This window comes from Monopterus albus, unplaced genomic scaffold (genome assembly GCF_001952655.1).
Source record: "Monopterus albus unplaced genomic scaffold, M_albus_1.0 scaffold59.1, whole genome shotgun sequence".
In the NCBI taxonomy this organism is placed as follows: Eukaryota; Metazoa; Chordata; class Actinopteri; order Synbranchiformes; family Synbranchidae; genus Monopterus; species Monopterus albus.
In genome coordinates, this window is record NW_018127939.1 from 833892 (window position 1) to 854558 (window position 20667).

At 40.1% G+C, this 20667-nt stretch overlaps 3 protein-coding genes across 6 annotated transcripts in view; 2 read left to right on the plus strand and 1 right to left on the minus strand.

Annotated features, from left to right (window-relative positions):
* LOC109961793 (DNA topoisomerase I, mitochondrial) overlaps positions 1–12455 on the plus strand; it is a 31238-nt gene extending 18783 nt beyond the window's left edge. The window contains exons 16-21 of the mRNA XM_020602929.1: positions 1643–1711; positions 8394–8508; positions 9160–9287; positions 9753–9853; positions 10919–11068; positions 12091–12455. Coding sequence (XP_020458585.1) covers positions 1643–1711; positions 8394–8508; positions 9160–9287; positions 9753–9853; positions 10919–11068; positions 12091–12193 — 666 coding nt within the window. The 3' untranslated portion in view covers positions 12194–12455. The remainder of the gene's footprint in view (positions 1–1642; positions 1712–8393; positions 8509–9159; positions 9288–9752; positions 9854–10918; positions 11069–12090) is intronic.
* Positions 12456–12767: 312 nt separating this feature from the next.
* Positions 12768–15158, minus strand: hsbp1b (heat shock factor binding protein 1b). The gene is made up of 4 exons (XM_020602934.1): positions 14973–15158; positions 13722–13788; positions 13389–13515; positions 12768–13258 (listed from the first exon to the last, which is right to left on the minus strand). The coding sequence occupies exons 1-3, from the start codon at positions 15015–15017 to the stop codon at positions 13394–13396; spliced, it is 234 nt and encodes a 77-aa protein (XP_020458590.1). The 5' UTR covers positions 15018–15158; the 3' UTR covers positions 12768–13258; positions 13389–13393.
* A 97-nt stretch (positions 15159–15255) lies between these two features.
* LOC109961794 (PQ-loop repeat-containing protein 1) overlaps positions 15256–20667 on the plus strand; it is a 61962-nt gene continuing 56550 nt past the window's right edge. For 2 of the 4 annotated variants that reach the window (XR_002275176.1, XM_020602930.1), the window contains exons 1-3: positions 15256–15567; positions 18397–18652; positions 19166–19299. Coding sequence is in view for 3 of the 4 variants with exons in the window: in XM_020602930.1 (XP_020458586.1) it covers positions 18444–18652; positions 19166–19299 (343 nt within the window). In the remaining variant the exon portion in view is untranslated. Of the gene's footprint in view, positions 15568–15986; positions 16063–18010; positions 18111–18396; positions 18653–19165; positions 19300–20667 lie in introns of those variants that run through there. The other 2 variants (XM_020602931.1, XM_020602933.1) reach the window with 2 other exon arrangements.

The window sequence follows — 20667 nt, forward strand, 5'->3', positions numbered from 1 at the left end:
AAAAGGCTTTCTTACAAGTCATAAATATACAGATCAGTTAATTTTACAGCCATGACCAAAATAGTGGCACCACTTCCCCCAGAAAGATGTTGTAATCACAAATTCTTTGGTATTCTCATGTTCATTACTTTTTTTTGCATTGAACAAACACAAAAAAGTAGAGGAAAAGAAAAGGCCCAATCTGATACTTTCTATACAGAACTCCAAAAATGGACTGGGCAGAAATATTGATAACTGGCATACTTTCTTCTAACCATCAGTGAGTTTCTTACACCTCTCCACTGGAATTTTGGACCACTCTTCTTTTGTCTCCAGGTCTCTCAGATTTGAAGGGTTCCTTCTCCAAGCTGGTGTTTTAAGATCTCTCCACAGCTGCTCTATGGGATTTAGATCTGGACTCATTGCTGGCCACTTCACAATTCTCCAGCTCATTGTCTGAAGTCTTTTTGAAGTCTGCTTTGGGTCATTGTCCTGCTGTAAGACCCATGACCTCTGACAGAGACCCAGCTTTCTGTCGCTGGGCCCTACATTGTGTACCAGAATTCATTGGTAGTCTTCAGATTTCACACAGTCTAGACCTCCAGTGCCTGAAGCAGCAAATTAACCCCAAGACATCAGTGAGCCTCCACCGTGTTTGACTGTAGGGGCCGTATTCTTTTCTTTGAAGGCCTCATTTTGTTTTCTGGAAACAGTAGAATGATGTGCTGGACTAAAAAGCTCTATTTCAGTCTATTCTGTCGACAGGACGTTCTCCCAGAAAGACTGTGGCTTCCTCTGGTAAGTTTTAGTAAACTCCAGTCTCTTTTATGTCTCTGTGTCAGCAGTAGGGTCTCCCTGGGTCTCCTACCATAGCGTCCCTTGTCATTCAGATGGTGACGGATAGTGCGAGCTGACACTGTTGCATCCTGTGCCTGCAGGTCAGATTGGATTTGTTTGGACGTTGATTGAGGTTCTCTATCCACATTCGAACAATCCTTCGTTGCCGTCTGTCGTCTATTTTCCTCTTTCATCCACGTCCAGGGAAATTAGCTACAGGGCCATGGGCTGTAAACGTCTTGACAATGTTGTGCACAGTGGACACAGGAACAGCTAGATCTCTGTCGACGGACTTGTAGCCTTGAGATTGTCCATTGCTTTCCCACTATTGTGGTTCTCAAATCCTCAGACAATTCTTTCCCCTTAATTCTTTTCTCCATGCTCAGTGTGGTCCACACGACACAAAGGCTGAGTCAACCTTTTCTCCATTTTAACTGGTTTCAAGTGTGATTTCTATATTGCCAGCATTTGATTGCTACAGGTGAATTTCATTTACATCTAAAGGAGTGTCACATACTTGAAATACAGCTGTTTCTGATGATTTTGAAAAGGTGTCAGTAATTTTGTCTTGGAATTCTGAGTGGAATGGATCAGCTTTGGCTTTTTTTTTCCCTCTGCTTTTTTATGTTGCTCCAATGCAAAAACCAAAACATTTGTGATTGCAACAGTTTTCTGGGGTGTCAATAATTTTGGCCATGACTGTAGCTTTTCCTGTTGCATTTACTGATGTATTGAATGCAGTTTAACTTCCTAAGTTAAACTGCAGTTTAACGACATACTTCAAAAAAGCACAAGTTTGTTGATAATTTGTCTTGTATTTTTTCAGGTTTTTAAGAATCTGAAACTATTCATGGAGAACAAGGAACCTGGAGATGAGCTCTTTGACCGCCTTAATGTGAGTGTCTCACCAACTTTCCTTCATATTTTACATATTCTAGCCATCTGAGATGTAATGTCTCGATCCTTTTTGTGAAACTTTGCCTGCTGCTGCTCTGTATCTTAGGGGGATATTTAAACCTGTCGCGAATCACTGTCAGGTGTGGAAAATATTGCGGCAACAGTTTTTCATTTTAGCCACGTAATTAACACAGATGTTGTAAATTAACACAGCCGCATGCGCTTCAGCTGGTCAGGTTGTGCCTACTGCGCATGGGTGGACCAAGAGGGACAGTGGGGGAAAAAGTGTGTTTACTGTGACTGAACTTTTAATATGGTTGAAGAAATCAACAAACATGTTTGAGTTGCAATCATGTAGTCTCCTGCCAGTCCAGTCATCTTTTATTTTATTGAGTAATTGAAGTATGGTTTGACCTAAAAGCCTGTAAAAGTCCCTCACATTCTCCTCTGGTGAGTGATGTGAATTATAAACACCCTCTCCCCCCTCAAACATGTTCTTAACTCTGAGATTTCAAATGACTAATACAGTAGCTGCCACACTGAGAGCGGTGGTGCAGATTTTACACCTGCCTTCTCTTGACATTAAATTTCAGCCATAGTTCCCTCTGTTATGTCACAGCAGTGGCAAATCAGGTGCTGAGGGAATTTTGTATAAATTTTCATTCTCTCCTCCCTGATTTTTGCATCCTTGAATGGGAATGCCTTAAAATACTGTTGCACGAGACTAACATGCAAATTCTTGTTTCCACTTTTCTTGTTTCTCTCACTGCTACTTAAGAAAGTCACTTTCGGCTTTTTCCCATTTTAGGGGTCGCCGCAGCGAATCGTCACACTGACGACTCGCATGTTGACATTTGGCACGTGTTTTATGCCGGATGCCCTTCCTGACACAACCCTGATTCGAACCCGGGGTGCAACGGCGAGAGCACTGCGCCTTAACCACTAGCAAAAAAAAAAAAAAAAACCTCACTGCTACTACTTAGTAAATATGAACACACGCAATTTCACTGTTTAGTGCCAGAAAATGAGCCGCAAAATCATAATAAATATTCCCCTTAGTGTTTAAAGTAAGGAAGTGGTAAAAATGGCTTAGTATTGGTGAGATATGTTCAACAGCGATTTGAATAATTGCCAACTTTTGTGTAAGAGTACCTACTTTTTTTCCAGGGTTGTGTAAAAACTGCATTATATTTGAATAAAAAGCAAAACAGAACATTTTTAAAATGTTTTCTAGGGACAGAAGGCTGCAGTAAAGGAATACTAAAGGGCTAAGTTGTATAGTGTAAGAGATGAAACTGAATGAGTATGAGCCATTGGTATGGAGAAATGAAAGGGGTAGGATGAGGAAACGGGAGGTGATGAAAAGGGGGAGAATACTGGAAGCAGGGGGAGCGAAAGCAGAAATCTTTAAAAATAGAGAAGGGATGGACTCTGGCAGATAAAAATGAAACTGTGACAAAAAAAATTGTGGAGTGAACATGCTGGGCAGATGAATTTCCACACATAAAAACGTGGCATCCTCTCAACCTTTTCGTGTAGCTGCAGGCAGCAAGACCTCATATTATGCAGCTGTTGTATGCATGGTTAGTTCACTGCAGGGAGATGGAGCTTCTTAAGCTGCATCCAGTCTTTATAAGACAATATCAACCATGTTATTTACCTGTTTAACTTTATATGCCAGGCTAAAAGGTTGTCCTTGCCTGGCAAATGTTTTGATAATCACTCAATGTACAGGTTTTTTACTGTGGAAACCAGGCTACTGCTACATCAGCGCACAACCTGGTGACCTTGGGTTAACTGCCCTGTTGGCTGCGAAATAACTTCTCTTCTGATACACTCAAAAGTTGTAGGAGGGAACGTATGCACAGAACCTTACCTGAGGGGATGGGCTTAATGAAACGGAGAGCAAAAGAAATGCAAATAATGCACAAAGGAGGTCTGATGTGTTGCTATATCTACATCACCTAGTAGGAAAAGGAAGCTGCAAGACAGGGCTGGAGTGAGATGAAGAGACAGAGCAATTGAAGGAAGGAGTGTGCTGCTTCTGCTCTCTGCCCTCTAGTGTGTCAGGAAATGTCAGGGTGTGTTGGAGGTGGAATGGTAATGGCTGCTGTGGGCAGGCCTGATTGACACCTGGAAAGGCCAGGCCACTGAGTGAGCAGAAGGTTTGGATGTGTGTGTGTGGAGGAATAGACACAGCGATAGGAAAGTGACAGCTGGTCCAGGCAAAGGGAGGTTCAGAAAGAGAAGGAGGCGGAAGTGAGGCAGGAAAGAAGAGCAGAAGTAACAGCCAGGGACCTGCTGTAAGACCGAGATGAGGAGGGAGATGAAGAGGTGGAAGATAGGGTCATATTTAAATAAAAATAAAATTTGGCATGTGGAAATGAAAAGAAAGATGGGAGTTAAGTGGTGGAACTGTAGCATGTATTGCAGCTGGTGTTTCAGAGCGAGAAAGTGAAAGGTGCTGAGGAAAGGAAAACCTGGGCAGGAAAAGGAATAATGTGAAGGAGAAAGGGAGTTAGAAAAGAGTGATTCGGAGCCATATTCCTTTAACAGCCTCTCTGATGTTTAGACCTAAATTGGCTTGGCTGGTAAGCTTGGTGTTAATTACTCAAGTACTGCTCACATGTGTAAATATGTAATAGACAAAAGTCCTGAACAAAAAGCAAGAAAAACAAAGAGTGGAGCCACTGCATCGCTCAGCGTGTTGCTCACTTAAGTGTTAATTCAGTGATTTGGATGCAATTGATTTGAGAAGTTTATTTGTGCTTGAAGAGACCATTGAGATTAACAGTTAGGGAAATGTGGTCTCGGTTTTTATAGTGTAGCTTCTCCTCTCTGTCTCTGGTGGTGTTTGATTGAGGGTGGGGTTCAGCTCCTTTGCACACAGCTGGGCTGAGACGCTGCGGAGGAGAACATGACATGAGGTGAAGTAAAACACATTACTTGAGTTGACAGCATCTATACTTGTTACTGTATTTGAAACAAACCCTTTGAGTGAAAAGCCCATGAGAGTAATATATCAAGAAAGCTTTCATTTTTGGCCACATTCTCTCATCCACCACTTGTGTATGTTTAACCATAGCAAGCTTGATAGACTACGAATGAATGAATTTGATTATTTAAACATACCGATAAAAACTAGCTTACTAGCAATTAAAAGATATTAATGTTGCTGCTCTAGAAATATATTTTTATAGGTAAAAAAATAAATATTATAATGCACCCTTGTCCTTTGCAAAGTGCCAAGTATATCTTAGGTTTCACATTTTAGAAATGAGCTAGTTAGGTCAGTCTGTCCCTGCACATCATGTAAATTACATTTTCATGATTTCTGTTTATAAGAGATGTACCATTTCCTTAAAAAGAAAGTTCTGCTAAATTTTTACATGCAAGGGCAGCAGTGGCCCTTGCATATGAGGTGGCTGTGGCTCAGGACGTAGAGCGGGGCGTCTCCTAACCGGAACGTTGCTGGCTCGATGCCAAGCTTGTCCGGTCCACATGTTGAAGTGTCTTTGAGCAAGACGCCTAACCCCTAGTTGCTTCTGGTGATGTAACCGGTGTGTGAGTGCTTGGGATTGCGAACGGGTGAATGGCTAGTAGTGTGAAAGCGCTTTGAGTGTGCTGCAGTGCATAGCAAAGTGTTGTACAAGTATAAGACCATTTAAAATGCATATGAGCATGGAGCCCTGAGGGAACGCTTTGAGAGGGTAGAGCTGCAAAAATTTTGGAATAGCAATTTAAGAATACTTTTCTTTAAAGCATTTATAATTGTTCAGACAAAAAGTGACAAAAGTAAAAGTCCTTTCACACTAGAGGTGAATTTTTCATGTTTTTTTTCTGCATGTCTAGTAATTTTTGAACCAGTATTCTGTGAATGGTCCTTTGCACATCAATGACAGAATATCATTGAGCAGAAAGCCACATTTATTTATTTATTTATTTATTTTGCCCCAAGAACTTTTTTGTGGCGACACATGACCAATCACAGTGCAGCCTGATGCAGCACTGCAACATTGTTCTCATAAGTGTGTAGTGCACCGGTTTAGCTGGCCAGTGCACTACACACATCTGATTTGTTTATTAAAGTGGTGTTCAGTGGGCCTATATATATATTACCTTAGACATGCGGCCTGGCACTATTCCAGTTTGATTGGGTCATTATAATTGCTCCTCTGCCTGTTCGAGTACTGTGGAAGCAGCAACTCCTCAAATTGTCCCACAGACATCCTGAAGGTAGGTAGGTAGAACTTTATTGATCCCACAGTGGGGAAATTCCAGTGTTCCAGCACCAGTAAAGGACAAAAACAGAAGTAGAAGTAGGTCCAAAAATGACCTTTGCCAAAGCAACCTATTGTTCCCATAATGTCATTATGCCTAAAAGCTGTATTCCCATGGTACAGTTTCAACCCCTACACCAAGCAGTGAATCTTTCCATCTTTATCGATATAGAATGCAATTCATTTATTTAGCAAAACCAGCACCTTGCAGGTCATCATCCCTTGTTGCAGACTTTTGTAGTGCGACCTTTTAGAGCTCCATATTCACATCATGTTTGGTGTGAATATACAGTATATGGTGTGTTTAAATCGCTTCTGAAAAGTCTTTATTTCGTATTGTTTATTTGTGCTGCTCTAGGTATAAAAATGCTGTAATTGTGTAAGAATGCTTTCTCAGCTCTACACACCCGTCCAGTTGCTGTGTAAATTGGGTATGGTTGTTGGTTCAAAATGTCCACATATACAGTCCATAAACTAGTCAGCACCTGGAGAGTGCAAACCTTTGCCAAAGCAGCCTGGCATCACCACAATTCCATAAATTACAGCATAATCATCACACACTTTTAGAAATTTAAAAAAGATTATTCCCACTGACTGATATTGCTTTGCCTGCTGCGATGACCTAAATGTCACATGTAGTTTTATATCAGGAGCAGGGTTGTTTAGTAATCCATTCATGCCTGGGTTCAAATCTGCCACAGGACCTGTGGTGTCTAGCCACAGTCACAAAATGCCACAGTAAAATGCATTTACATCGATTTTGCAGAAATAATGTACATTGGAATGCACAGAATGTTGGGTTAATGTGACCCGAACGTTCACATATCTGTAAGCATTCAGTGTTGCAAACATTTCACTGTATTGAATGACATTTCAGAGGAAGAGAGGGAAACATGGTTCACATCAATGTAAGATGGCAAAATGCTCAGCCATGGTGATCGTCGTGTATGCATGCACATCATGTTGAGGTCTGATAGTCTAATCTGAGCTGAAAATGCAGACGATTCTCAGTCTTATCTGGAAGCCTCCTCTGCATCCTTACAGCTCCAGTCCACACACTGCCTCACTGTCTGCAGTTTCAGGTTAAATGTAATCTTTGTTGAACTACATCTTGGTGAATTAAATTACATAACTATAGTACATCAGTATAGTATAATCCCTGTGAACTGCTTCTTTTTTTTTTTGCATATATCATTATTTTCCCTCCATCCGCTTTGTCTTCTCCACTGTCTATGAGAAGAGTTTTCTTTATTTTCTAAATAGATGCATAGAACAAATTGGAGCAAGTGAAAAATGAAAAGTAGATCATCATAGCAAGTTCAGAATGGCAGTCAATGTATCTCCCTGGCATTAGTTGCCATCACCATAAATTGGTAGCAGTGTTAATGAGAAAGTCTAGTCCATAGTATCCTGTATTATAAGCAGGAAATTAGAATGGTGGTAATGACATACTGTGATAATTCCTGAGGAGGTGACATGGATGACATACACAGACAACAGATCACGCCAAGGAAGATGGATGTGAGACCTATCATTTTTGCCCCTCAGACTTGCAGCCACCTTCATTAGCATTGCAGGGTGAGAGTTAAGTATCTCATTAGCTAGGCAGGCTCGGTAGCAAATGTGAATGTTTGTTTGTAAGTGTGCGCTCTCCTCAAAATGCATGCACGTGTATGTGTGTGTGTATGTAAAAGCCTACCCTCATCCTGTTTCTAACGGTCTCCTGCAGAGAGTCGCACACAAGTCTGCGGCCCCAGACGGCCGAGCCCTGACCGTGCTTTGATTAATCCAACCACATCATTATTGAAATCTTTTTCTGAATTATTTTTTTTTCTTTTTCCAGAGCTGTGAGCTCACCAGCAAGTTCATTTCTGTTTTTCCCCTCATATTTGCATACTTACATCTGTTTAGAGATATGCTAACTTCCTCTCAAGTCCTCATGTTTGCACCTCATATCAGTATGTGTGCAGTGAGCGTATGCATTTTTTTGTTTGTTTGTTTTAACCCCAGTAGGTGTGCCCTCTGTCTTTTAATGTTCTGTGTGAGTTGGGTGACAGGAGCTAATGGCTATCTAACCACTACCTGTGACAGCTCTGACTTGTTATAATACACACAGAAATGTCAGAGGGGAAATGGTACTGTGATCTTTTTTAATCTCCCTACTCTAATGGCTGCTGCTGATGATAATGGCAAAGACAAAGATGGTATTTTGTTTTATTTGCTATGGTATATTACAGATGCTTTAAACACTGCAATAGTACAGTGCCACAGTGCCCTCTAGTGGCAGGGAACGTGTTGATTTAGCTGGTTTTGTGAAGACTGTGCACTTGTTCTACACCACAGTGATACATGCATATGTACAGTATATTTCTTTGTCCTTCTCCCCATTTCTCATGGCAGACAACCACGCTGAACAAGCATCTGAGTTCTTTAATGCCAGGTTTGACTGCAAAGGTCTTCAGGACATACAACGCCTCAATCACCTTGCAGCAGCAGCTCAAAGCACTCACAAACAGTAAATCACACACACTCACTGTACTATAAAGTGTCTAACCTTACATTAATTACTATATAATATTCTCAAGCTTTGAAAGCACTGGCTCATATTCCACAGCTAGACAGTTACTGGCCGTTTTAATAGAGTAGCTATTTATAAGTTTGGCTCTTATTGTCTCATTGCCTGGCTCCTTGTGTCATGGAGATCCATGATAAAACTGCCACACTACTGATTCGAGATACCCTTATGTCAGTCATCTTTTTCCAGCCATGGCAGGAGTACATTATCATTGCACCCAGCACCGTGCATCTCTGCCTCACTCTTATCACACAGTCCCATTGGCTGCCTCTGCCACAGTTTCTCATTTAGAGCCAAAAGTGTCACACTCTCTTCGGGTTTCTGGATTGCTACCTATTCCCTGTCTACAGAATCACATGTAGTTGTAGTGTGTATTGTGTGGACCCCAGGAAAACTAAATGAAGCTAATAAGGGTCTGAAGACATTAAGTGAAACAGTAGCAACTTGTGTGTTCAGGGTTGAGATTTGAAGTGCAGTTGGTGGTTGTGAAGTAATAACTTCATACATTTCTGTGCATATTTCTGATAAGATAACGTGTTGCCAGTGGGATTCTCCTACCTAAACATAAATTTGTGTTGTCACCCTCCAAAGGCTCTGACAATCTGGCAGAGAAGCTGCTGTCCTACAACAGGGCTAACAGAGCAGTTGCTATTCTCTGTAACCACCAGCGGACACCAGCAAAGAACTTTGAACAGTCTATGGCTAATCTTCAAGCCAAGGTAAGAATGGCTTTACTTAGGTCATTGAACACAGGAATTTATCACATTCACATTGGCCTCTCAGGTCATTAGCAGGAGCAGTGCTACCTCATGTTCTTGTGGCACAAACATTTTTCTGAAAGAATTGCAAAGTAGAACTCAGGAGAGAGTGAATTCTTCTAATGGCTGCGGCTCAAGAGGTAGAGCGAGTTGTTTCCTAACTGGAACGTTGGTGGTTTGATTCCCAACTTCTCCAGTCTACATGTCAAAGTGTCCGTGAGCAAGACACTGAACCTCCAGTTGCTCCCAGTGAGTGTGACTGTGTGAGTGCTTGGGAGAGTGAATGGGTGAATGGCCAAATAGAAGTGCTTTCAGTGTGCTCCAGTGCCTAGACAAGTATAAAACCATTTACCATTAAAGCCCAGTCAAGGCTGTCTTGAAGCTGAAGTTTAAAAACACACCTGTGTCTTAATGTGCTCCATCCAGATTGAAGCTAGAAAGGAACAGCTGGCCCTAGCTAAGACGGAGCTGAGGCAGGCCAAGAAGGAGGCCAAGGCCAAAGGCAGTTCAGATCCCAAGATGCAGACGTGAGTGACACAACAGTGCAGAAGAAAACATTGGACATTAGAAATATTACAGATGATTGACAGCAATCTGAAATTATAAACACCTCTATATAGGCTAAATCCAAGTGGGAACCTCTGAGACTGAGAAATGAAAAGTGGAAATGTTAAAACCTGCGGTTCCTCAAATGGCTATTCGAGGCTGGCTCCAAAAGGGAGTCAATGGCAGCAGAAATAAACATGTTTACAGCCGGTTTTGGTCTCTTTAGCTAATTGCCCCTTCCATGACAATTGTAGAGGGTGAATTTTTATGCAACTCTCTCGTTCAAATTATATTGAGGCTAAAAGTTAAGCACATTTAAGGGAGCAGCCCCTTTGAGTGACGGGTAGGAGGGTCTTGCCACTGGTGGCTAGCTTCATTCAGCACTACCAATATGGCGCTTCAGAACCACTCTTCTGAAAACCAGTGGGTGAATTCATGGTGGGTTTGTTAATCTTTTCTATACAGTCAGTGGCTAAATCACAAGCTTGCACACTTGTACCTACACACTGGAAAGCCCTCCAGGGTTAAGAACCTTCAGACAAGTGTTTCTTGTTTTTGAGTCAAAGGTCAGTTACAACATGCAGCAGTGTGTTGTACATGAAGTAAGACATCCGTGATCTTTTAAGTTTATTTACTGGACAACTAGACTTGGAGAACATTATGTATTTAATTGAGTTCCCAATGAAGAATGTAGGCCATTTGTGACAGCAGAAATGGGTGTGTTTAAGCCAGGACTTAGTGCACACCTACCTGGTGTTTGATGGTGCTGTTTTATCTGTCACCCCTAGATTGACTGAATGTACAGCTTTGGATGTTTTATTTTTGGGGGTGTAGTAGTTTTCTGCAGGTTTGATATTTTGTACTACTTGAAGTTGTTTACAGTATATAAACACCTTCCTCGAAATTTGGCTGCATGCTGATGAAATCATGGCCTGTACATTGTAGAAACCATATCAAGAGATTTTTCCAAATCAGAAGTTTTTTTTTTTTTCTTCCCTACAGTCAACTGCATGACATTGTTGCACTTTCTGAATATTGTCTGCCAGGCTAGTGGAGCGGAAGAAGGCAGCAGTAAAACGCTGTGAGGAGCAGCTGCTGAAGATGGAGGTCCAGGCGACTGACAGAGAAGAGAACAAACAGATCGCACTGGGTACCTCAAAGCTCAACTATCTGGACCCACGCATAACTGTGGCTTGGTAAGTGAGGACAAACATGAACACTAGACAACCTTGATGCTTTGATGGGAACACTTGCATGGTTAACCTGTTCAGACATTTTCACCTCAGTTGGATCAGATTATGAGATGCACGTATGTGTCTGTAGTAAACAAAAACTGAGGACACCCCATGCAATGTCACAAAAATGTTAAATGATTCAACACTGGGCCATCTTAATAACTGTTTTATTTTAAGACGCAGTGTAGGGTCTTATGTTTGTATAATTAAAAATGCACAGGTTAGACTAAATTGAAAATACAGGATTCAAAGTACAACCTCAATGCAACAAAAAAAAATTACACTTGTGATTCCCAATTACATATACAAGGTTAGAAATTAATTTATGAACGTGACCATGATCCCAAACACACAGCATGTTTTTAAAGGAAAAAAGTAGTAATTAAATCTAATAGAATACCTTTTTTACTATTTTTGAGCAACAAATCTCCAACAAAGAGCAGCTGAAAATAATGTGTGAAGAATCACAAATCCTTTCACTACAGATTTGTGCAAGACTAATATCATTCATGATGACCTTCACCTGCAGCCTGTGTCATTAAGCATGATTAGGAGTCAGGTTACTAATTTTGGTCTCAAGTCAGTTTTCCACTATAATGACGCTGGTTTACTTTTTAATCAAGGTAGTAACCATGGAAGCACGCTGCTTGGTGAACCTGCTCAAATAGGTTCAGGTCAGGATTTAATAATCAAAAAGTATAAACTGAATAATGAATTTTTGTGGAAAAACAGAGCCATCATTTCAAGATCCAAGAATGGACAGAAGTGCTGTATTCTCACTATAATAACTGAGACAAACTCATTTTATTTTTTAAGATATAAAAATATATTCAGTCTGAGCATTTGTCCTCTTCTGTTTTATCAGTGGGTTTTTAGTTTTTGACTACAGGAATATTTTGAGCCCTATTAGAAGATTAACTGCTATAGTGTTAAGTTTATAATGCAATGTATGCTTGACAGTCCCCTTTTCCTTTTTTTTTTAGGTGTAAGAATATGAACGTGCCTATAGAAAAAATCTATAACAAGACCCAAAGGGACAAGTTCGCTTGGGCCATTGGCATGACAGAGGCAGACTTTGAATTCTAACCGGACTCTTCTAAGTCTCCAGTCTCATAAGCTGATATCATGATGCAGTTAAGGAACCACTATATTACAGTTATAGTGCTTTAATGTTGCATTTTAATGTATTCATAATTAATGTATTTGAAGAGATTATGTGACGTTTACTGCTGTTTATTTCAGTTTAATGCTTTTGGCACATCATCTTAAAGATCCTGATGGGTTGTTTTGTTTGCAACTTTTGTTGTTTTGCATTAGTTTGAATAAAGGGTTCCTATTATGCAGTAAAGGTGTGGTTTCAATGAGTCTACAGTAAATGTCAGTTCAAAACATCTTGGCCATTGTATAAGGAAAAAAAAAAACAATTTCTGAGCTTAGTTGTCCATAAAATGTAACACTAAAATGTTAATTCAATACATTATAAAAAGTGCAAGGAAAAAAAGCTCAACACTGAGACAGGCTAGATAATTCCCATCATAAAATACAACTCTTGCTTGAAAAAATAAAGCAGAAAACCACTAAGCACCTCAGAGTTAATATGGTTTTAAAATCCACTCAGCACCTTTATGAAATATTTTTTTGTAACGCATGACAAACAGCATTGTATTAAATAACTTTAATAGAAGAAATCATAACTGGAATGCATCCCACACCTTTGTAGTAACAATGCTTTATGTAAAACACTGCAGGCTGCAGATATTAAAGTTGCCCATTCCCCATGCTGGCAGGGATGGAGGTTCTACTAGCCAGTTAGCCCTGCGGGTTGTACTTCTCGGTGCAGACTATGGCAAAACAGTCTCCATCAAGCCATTGCTTCGTGGGACTGACTTATAATCTATGATGGCAGCGCAAGAACCTCTAAATCCTTAAATTACATTCCTGCATGTTAGCATTTTACTTTCTAAAGGGAATATCACACTATAGCTAGCTTACAAATAACGCTCAAATTTTCAGGTCATCACATAACTGTAACCGTTTATCACAATATTCAGTATATAAAAAGCATTTCACACAATGACACCATATCAATAGAATTCAAGGAAAGGTCTGCTGCTCCTAAATAGAGGACCCACTTCACACTTTGTTAGGAACCTGTGGGGCAAAAAATAAATGTTACAAAGCTGTAGTAAACTGAGACTGAAGGTGAATTTATCAATATTTAACATGAATTTTGTTCTATTTAAGGAAAACCTGACTGCTAAATTAACATGAAATCCTTAACCTTCATTATGAGCCTTGACCCTCTTTAGCCTTTTCGGGTGTTGCCTCAATCTCTTCAACTCCAGCCTGGGTCATCAGGTCAGCAATGTTCTTCTCCAGGTCATCAATACGTGTACTCATCTCATCGAGTGGATAGGTAGTTAAGGCACATAATTAAAATGAGTGGTCATAAAATTATTTTTGGAAAAGTATGTCTGAGTCAGTCATTTGGATGAAAGAAATTAACAATGAGACATTGTTATTATTGAGTCAGAATGAAACTAAATTAAAACTAGGAAGGATGATGCATCAATAAACAAGTGCCTGTCAGCATTTTAAGTAATTATTAGGATATTCCTCCCTATGATCTGGTCTGACATGGTCTGGAACTTGTCCTGCATCTGTTGCAGCAGTGTCTGGACCTGTGAAACAACACAAATAGTGTAAGTGACCAAAAAAAAAAAAACTGATCAAAGTTGGTTTTATGAGGATGGCAGCCATTCATCAAATTAACCAGTTATCTTGGTGAATGAGTTTGACACTGTTGCAAATACAAGTAATGACACTGCGAGTTTAACAACACTGCTGGTGCTGGAAATCTCAACTCTAATGCACCATGCCTGTGCTCAACAAATGATTTTTAAAAAAGCAGCAGGACAATGATAACAGAAGTGTCTTGTTTCCTTGACAACAGTGTAAAAGCTCAGTAACCACAGAAAATGATTCTTTAATTCAAGCATGGCTGCAGAACAATGAAAGCACCATAAATTCACGCTCCTCTCTGATCATTTTCTGTCTGCCAAGCACATATTTATGCCCTCAAACACTCATCACTAGTTTAATTTTGACAACTGTGTTCCTCAAATGTCAAGAACCTGTGAAAATGAGGTACCCTTCCCAAAGATACACTCCAGGGGTTACTGTAATCTCAAAAGGCAACAGGATAAAATGAAGGTTACATCAACAAAAAATAGAAGACATCACTGGGTGCCCTTTACAGGAAAATGGCTGGAAATGGGTTTATGAATAAAAAGTGCATGGGGAAAATGAAAAAAAATTGGGGAGAACAGTAAAAGGTTTGTCACTGAAACTCAACACGTATTACTAAAACTCATCTCCATGACAGTCAGAAACATAGTCTCAGCTGTCTTGGCCGCAAGTACAATTCAATTTGCACGGTTAATTGTGCAAGTCATCCGAGTGAACACTACACATTTATCAATAATATGGAACTTACCAATGGAAAACTTGCAAGCATTTCTACTGATATAACCTTACACAGTAACGTTAGCGTAACATCTGTTTACAGTGTGTAACTTAATGCAGTGCGTTTTACTCGATTGTGATTAGACCGACTATTACATAACAGGGTTAAGCTAAACAAAAGTCAAAATGTTCGGGCTTAATTCAACTGGTTGAATATAACAAGTCCCCGAACCTATTTTGTTATACAGTCAAACGGTATGAATTGCTTTAAATTCGCTATACTATTACCCTTTGCTTGCTAACGATGCTTGTCATCATTACTAGCATTCCTACTGCCCTTCCTAGCTAAGCTAGCTGTTACTGTAACTAACGCTAGCTAGCCAACGCGATCACGACTCACCACATTTGTAAGGTCCTGCACCGACTTAGGATCACTCTCAGCCATGTTGTAGTTTAAATGAGTATCAGTGCCTAAACAGTACTGAAGTTCAAAAAGCTGCCCAATGATTGTTTCACTATCAGGTATATTGCTATATTTAGATGTAAGCAACTTCGCAACATCCACCACACAATCAGCTATTCCGCCAACAGAAAGAGTCTCGCGAGAGCTAAGTCACTGCTAAGAAATGTGGGAGATTGAGTTTTGAATGGTGATCATCGCCAATACCTGTCATGGTTTCAGGAAGATCATAATAAACCGTATCCATTCAAAGTATTTTGTTTATCAGTCCCAGTCTTAATTCAAGTTGAATGCTGGAATGTGGTGAGCCTGCAAATAGCGTCATAACAGTGTAGGCTCTGTGTCTGTGTGCACACGTTTGTATGCGTATTTACTGGCGCGTGCACATTTCTCTTCCTCTCATGTGAACGAATTAGGATTTAAAAGTTGGAGCTGCCAGGGAACCCGGTGTGTTTTGACACTGGAACAGCCGTGTGGCTATGTGTGTGTGTGTGTTGGGGTTTTTAGAAAGCAGAGGAGTGCATGAAGACGACTGGTAAGTGAAACTAGAAGTTGTCTACGGTTCACCTAGCCAGTGCTGAATCTTAAATTCTGTCTCTTGGGCGAGCATTTAATCCTCAAAGGGGGCGATGACAGTGGGCATTGTGCGTGTCCCTATACGTGTAATCACTGTTTCTTTGTGCCCTATTAGCTACTGTAGTTGCTGTATCCCCAAACTCTGCAGATTATATTATAGGCTATATCGCTGTAATAGTTAATCCCAGTAATCCAAAACTGGTTTCTGAATGTTCAGGCATGTTGGCCCAACCCCATGAAGTCATGCTTTGCTTAAAGAACGCAGCTTGGTCTTGTTCTGGCCCAATACAACTATGCTACTGTAGTGCGATAGGTTACTCACTGCACCAGCAAAAGGGAGACTTATTGGATTGTTACATTCCTGAATAATGTTCAACTGTATAGGGGACCTGTAAAAACAGTTGTTTTTTTCCCTATTTTATTTTTTGGGAGTCACTTCAAGGCTGATCTGCAGGTTTGTAGTCTTAACTTTCTAAAATGTTCTATCCTAATGAGTAATCAGACTCCGTTCATTTTCTGGATAACTCTACCATGTCAGGCTGCAGCTGCTGTGTTGAAATAGCCTCAGTCATACCAGGACTGAGATTAAAAGTTACTACCAGAGAACCTAATGGAGAGATTTTTGTTATTTTGTCATGTCTAAATACATCTTAACATGTTGACTGGCTGCCAAACATGTATGGGACCACTGGAGTTTGTGTTTGTCTGTTTAAAGGAGACTATGTAAATAACACTGTTAAGTTAGACTGATGATCATAAAGCCACAAGTCACATGAGAGGCACAGCAAACCAACTTCCTGTACTTCTCACTACTTGCCTGTTTATGTCCCAAGAGCTGTTTGTAATAGAAAACACACTGAGTGAGCTGTAATAAACTTTCTATTTGCTCTGTAGGTTGCTCTGGAGAATGAAGGAATCCCTAACCTTGTCCCTGAAGTAACTGGTGTTATAATCCCCTCATGAATGCATGCTAACACTTGGAATAACACTATTAATTTAGGGGTTATTGTACTCGAGTGTCTGAACTACTCTGCTGTAGTGCAGCTGTAGTCTACTAGAAGTCAGTTAGTCAGAGGAGACAGACTTGCATTTTGACTTCTTATCTCCACATTGTGGCATCTAACACTGACACCTCCTGCCCAGGTGACCTCAGCAGTGCCCCTAGTAACTGCCTGTCCTCTCTGTCTGCTGGCATTTTACTTTTCCTTGCACTAAACTCTCTATGGGACACTTCCAGATCTTTGCCTACATTCCTCCACCTGTTATCTCCATTCTGCAGCTGTTAATTCATACAAAACATCTGGATCTGACTTCAAGTGTACCAGCCAATAAGCTTGTGTGTACTTGATTGATTAATTTGCCTGCTGTTCAAAGTTTGTATTTAAAACAAGTTGTCACTTTTGTGTGTGCTGCACAACCAATATATTGATGCACCATATTCACTTTAAATTATAATATCAGTATTATATTAATTTTTAATTATATGATTATTCAGTCCATCTATAACTACTCTGGTCTTCAGAATATGACAAACCATGATAAGAAGTCAGAATCAGTTTTTCATCTGGTGTGTTCTTCCTGTGTGATCACTTGAGCTGTTTGCTGTGAGCTTTTAGAAATGGTGTACTCTACAGAATGTGTAGCTAGTAAGTCGGTGTGAGTGCAGTGCTTGAGAAACCTTAGTACATACACGTTTTGTTTTTTGTGTTTACTTTTTGCACCAGTAGCCTTTGCATATCTTTTATCTTTAGGTGTGACCACTTCTGCCTGTGTCCTGTACAACATACACACTGCGTTTGGGCTATAACTAGAAATTGTTTTTAATTTTGTGATCACTTATTTAATAGCTTAAAACATTGTTTAATAAATTCAAAAAGCAAAGATGGAAAACAAGGTAATTGTTGAGACTTTGAAGGATTAATTGGCAAATAAATAATAAAAGTGTTAATCAAAAATGTAACAAATTACCGTACATGTGTTTAAACAGACTAATCAGTCAAGTAAGAAAAGTTTAGCTTTCTTGCTGATTTGCAATAATCTGGTAACCTTAGCAAAAACCAGGAAATACAGACACCCGCTAACTAAAAACAGACAGATGCTGTCTTAGAGAAATATGTACAATAACAACAGAGAAGTGTCTGAACTCATGTACTTGAACAGTTTGAAAAAACACAGGGTCTAGGATGAAACTTGTATATGGTATTGCTGGTGCTGCCCTGCATATTTAAGTCTTAAAAATTTAAACATTCTCATGTGGAATTTATAACCTCAACAATGAACCCAGGAGAAAGAATTTTTTTTTTACGATCTAACCAAACCGGTATTTTTCATAGCAGACATTCTGACTTGCAGCAGGAAAAGCACAGGTGTTACTTAAAACATTAACAGTGTTTCCATTCTAGGCAAGTGTCCCAGTAAACCATCACAGTGTGATAGTGAGCAGCACACAGGGCCCCGAATCAGCTAAATGGAATTCAGCCATGACCTGCTTTGCTATTTACAGTATGTCTGTGCTTTTCCTACTATGACATGTCAAAATGCCTTTCATTGAAAAGTTATAGGGATAATGTTTGATATACTGTATATTTACTATCTCCTGAAAGTATAGCGAGGAGGACAAAACAAGTTTGCACAGAAGTGAGGCATGTCGATGTGTTCAGCCTAATGGATTTCACTCCTGTTTGGCACTTATGGAATGTTCATTTCAGGCCCAGTTGGTGACATCTGGCTGCATCATGAACATCTACATGTGATAACTGATAAATCGTGTTACCTTGCTGTTTCTAAGGTGCAACCTCGAGATCCGCTGGACTCCCCTGAGCTTCTCTCTTAGCAATGGATGCAGAGGTGATTCTGCAGGAGGAGAAGATGGAGGGCTTGTGGACACTGCTGCCCTGGCTGGCATCCTGCCTCATGGTGTTTGGAGGAGCCCTGCCCTATTTGCCACAATACCAGGAGATTCATAGGAGCAGCAATGCAGAAGGTTTCTCCACCAAAGTCTGCCTGGTGCTGCTCATAGCCAACATCCTGCGCATCTTCTTCTGGTGAGCATGAGAAAGAAAGTATTTTGTCTGTTTTGCTGATTTTATTTTTTAAGTCATCTTTATTGCTTTCATCATTTTGCCCTTTTGGAATTCAGGCCATTTACAAGGTCGTTCCTCAGATCAGTCTCTCAGAAATTGATGGAACAAGAATGAAATCACAGAATAAAATGAGATTGAAGGATAGGAAGCTTCTTCCCAAATTGTTTTGCACAGGCCACTGTTCCGGTTCAAATGAGGAGATAAGGAAATTAATGGATAGTTTGTGGTAGCTAGTTAGGACCTGGCATGTTTAAAAATGTGGAGTAAATCCAATAATGACAGAATAAAATAGAAGTTATGTGTCTTGATGGGGGATGATTACATGCTCTGTTTATTTTTGTTATATTGATTCTATAATGGTTTTTTAAAATTATTTATTTTAGTTCTGTATTTTTAATGGTATTTCACAAACTGGTTGCTATAATAAAAACTTTTGCATGTAAACTCTGGAATGAGATATGTGTGTCCTTTTAGGTTAGGGAAGCAGTTTGAGCTGACCCTGCTGCTCCAGAGCGTGGTGATGATCCTCACCATGTTTGCCATGCTCCACCTCTGCTGCACGGTCAAAAACACCAACCGAATGAGCACCAAGCAGCAGCGACTTTCAGGTAACCAGCTTTGTGCCAGAACCACCTTGACTGACAACAGTCTTCACTAACCACACGACAACATAATAAAAATGTGTATATAGTAAACAAACTACACCTCTGTGTGAGCAGCTTAGATGCCAAGTGCTTCAGCATCTGCTTCTTGCCAAAAGAGGGGGCCATTGGAAAGGCTTATATGGCAAGCCTGCTGTTTTCAAAGCGCTTTATCTCTGATGGCAATTTTTCCCTCATCTGATTTTTATTCCCCTTATTCTGTATTGTGTAGTTACTTTAGGGTTTTTGTGTCTAGATGTTAAAACACATGCTACTGTACCTGATTAATAGTAAATACTTGGAGGAAGTGAAAGTAATGGTATCACAGATATGAAGACATAAAAACATCAGAGGGAAAGCACACATGTCTGATGGATATACAGTGTTAGTCGATGAGATTAGTCTGTTCTGAGCCCGACTGTGTATGTGTAAGGACGAAGTGGATGAGGGAGATTTGGAAACGGGATGAAGAGAATTAACATTATGTAGACCAGTATCAGCATCCACTCTGTGTGTGTGTGTGTGTGTGTGTGTGTGTGTGTGTGTGTGTGTGTGCAAATGCAGAGGGCAAGAGACTATCCAAGAATATTTACAGGATGCTGTCTTTTATGGGTAATTGTGTTTGTTTTAAAGATGCACCAGTTGATTACTAGGTGAACAAATTCAACCTGGATACAGTTTTTTATTGGATAACGGTGTGTGGTGTAAATTGAATGTTGGATTCTTGTAATACTTTGAACATGCAGAGCGGAATGTGTTATTAAAGGGATCAGTTATGCTGGATGTTTGATTTATGTGAGTGAAGAGAATATATTTCTTTATAAAGGAAAACATTAAGCATTTGTTCGCCGTCAGTGACAAATCTTCTGAAGTGAGGTCTGACCGAGAAACTAAAGATTGCCTGTGTGTGCACATGGGAGAAATGATCTTCTTTGTCATGGGCATCTGTGCTTGCCTTGTCTCAGCAAAAAGCTGGTGTATTACTCATCATCAGCCCTTTTTTATTAAGGCCCACGCTTAAACTTTTTTATCGCAAATAAAATCTGATATGACGACTAATGGTGATATTTCTGTTTTCTCTGAGGGTGGATGATTTTCATAGGCTGCATACACCGTCTGTGCTCAGCATAGTGGACAATCAGTCTGCCTGTAAGACACTTGAGCATTTAACTCTTTATATTAAACAGAGTGATGCAGCTCTGGATCAAAACGTCATATGCAGGTTTGCCCATTATAACCCCCATTACTCAGTATGACCAGCCTCTTACATAAAGCCCCCCGCCCCCGTGAAGGGCGAGCCTCAGGTTTGGTTTCACAGAACACGGGTACGCTGGG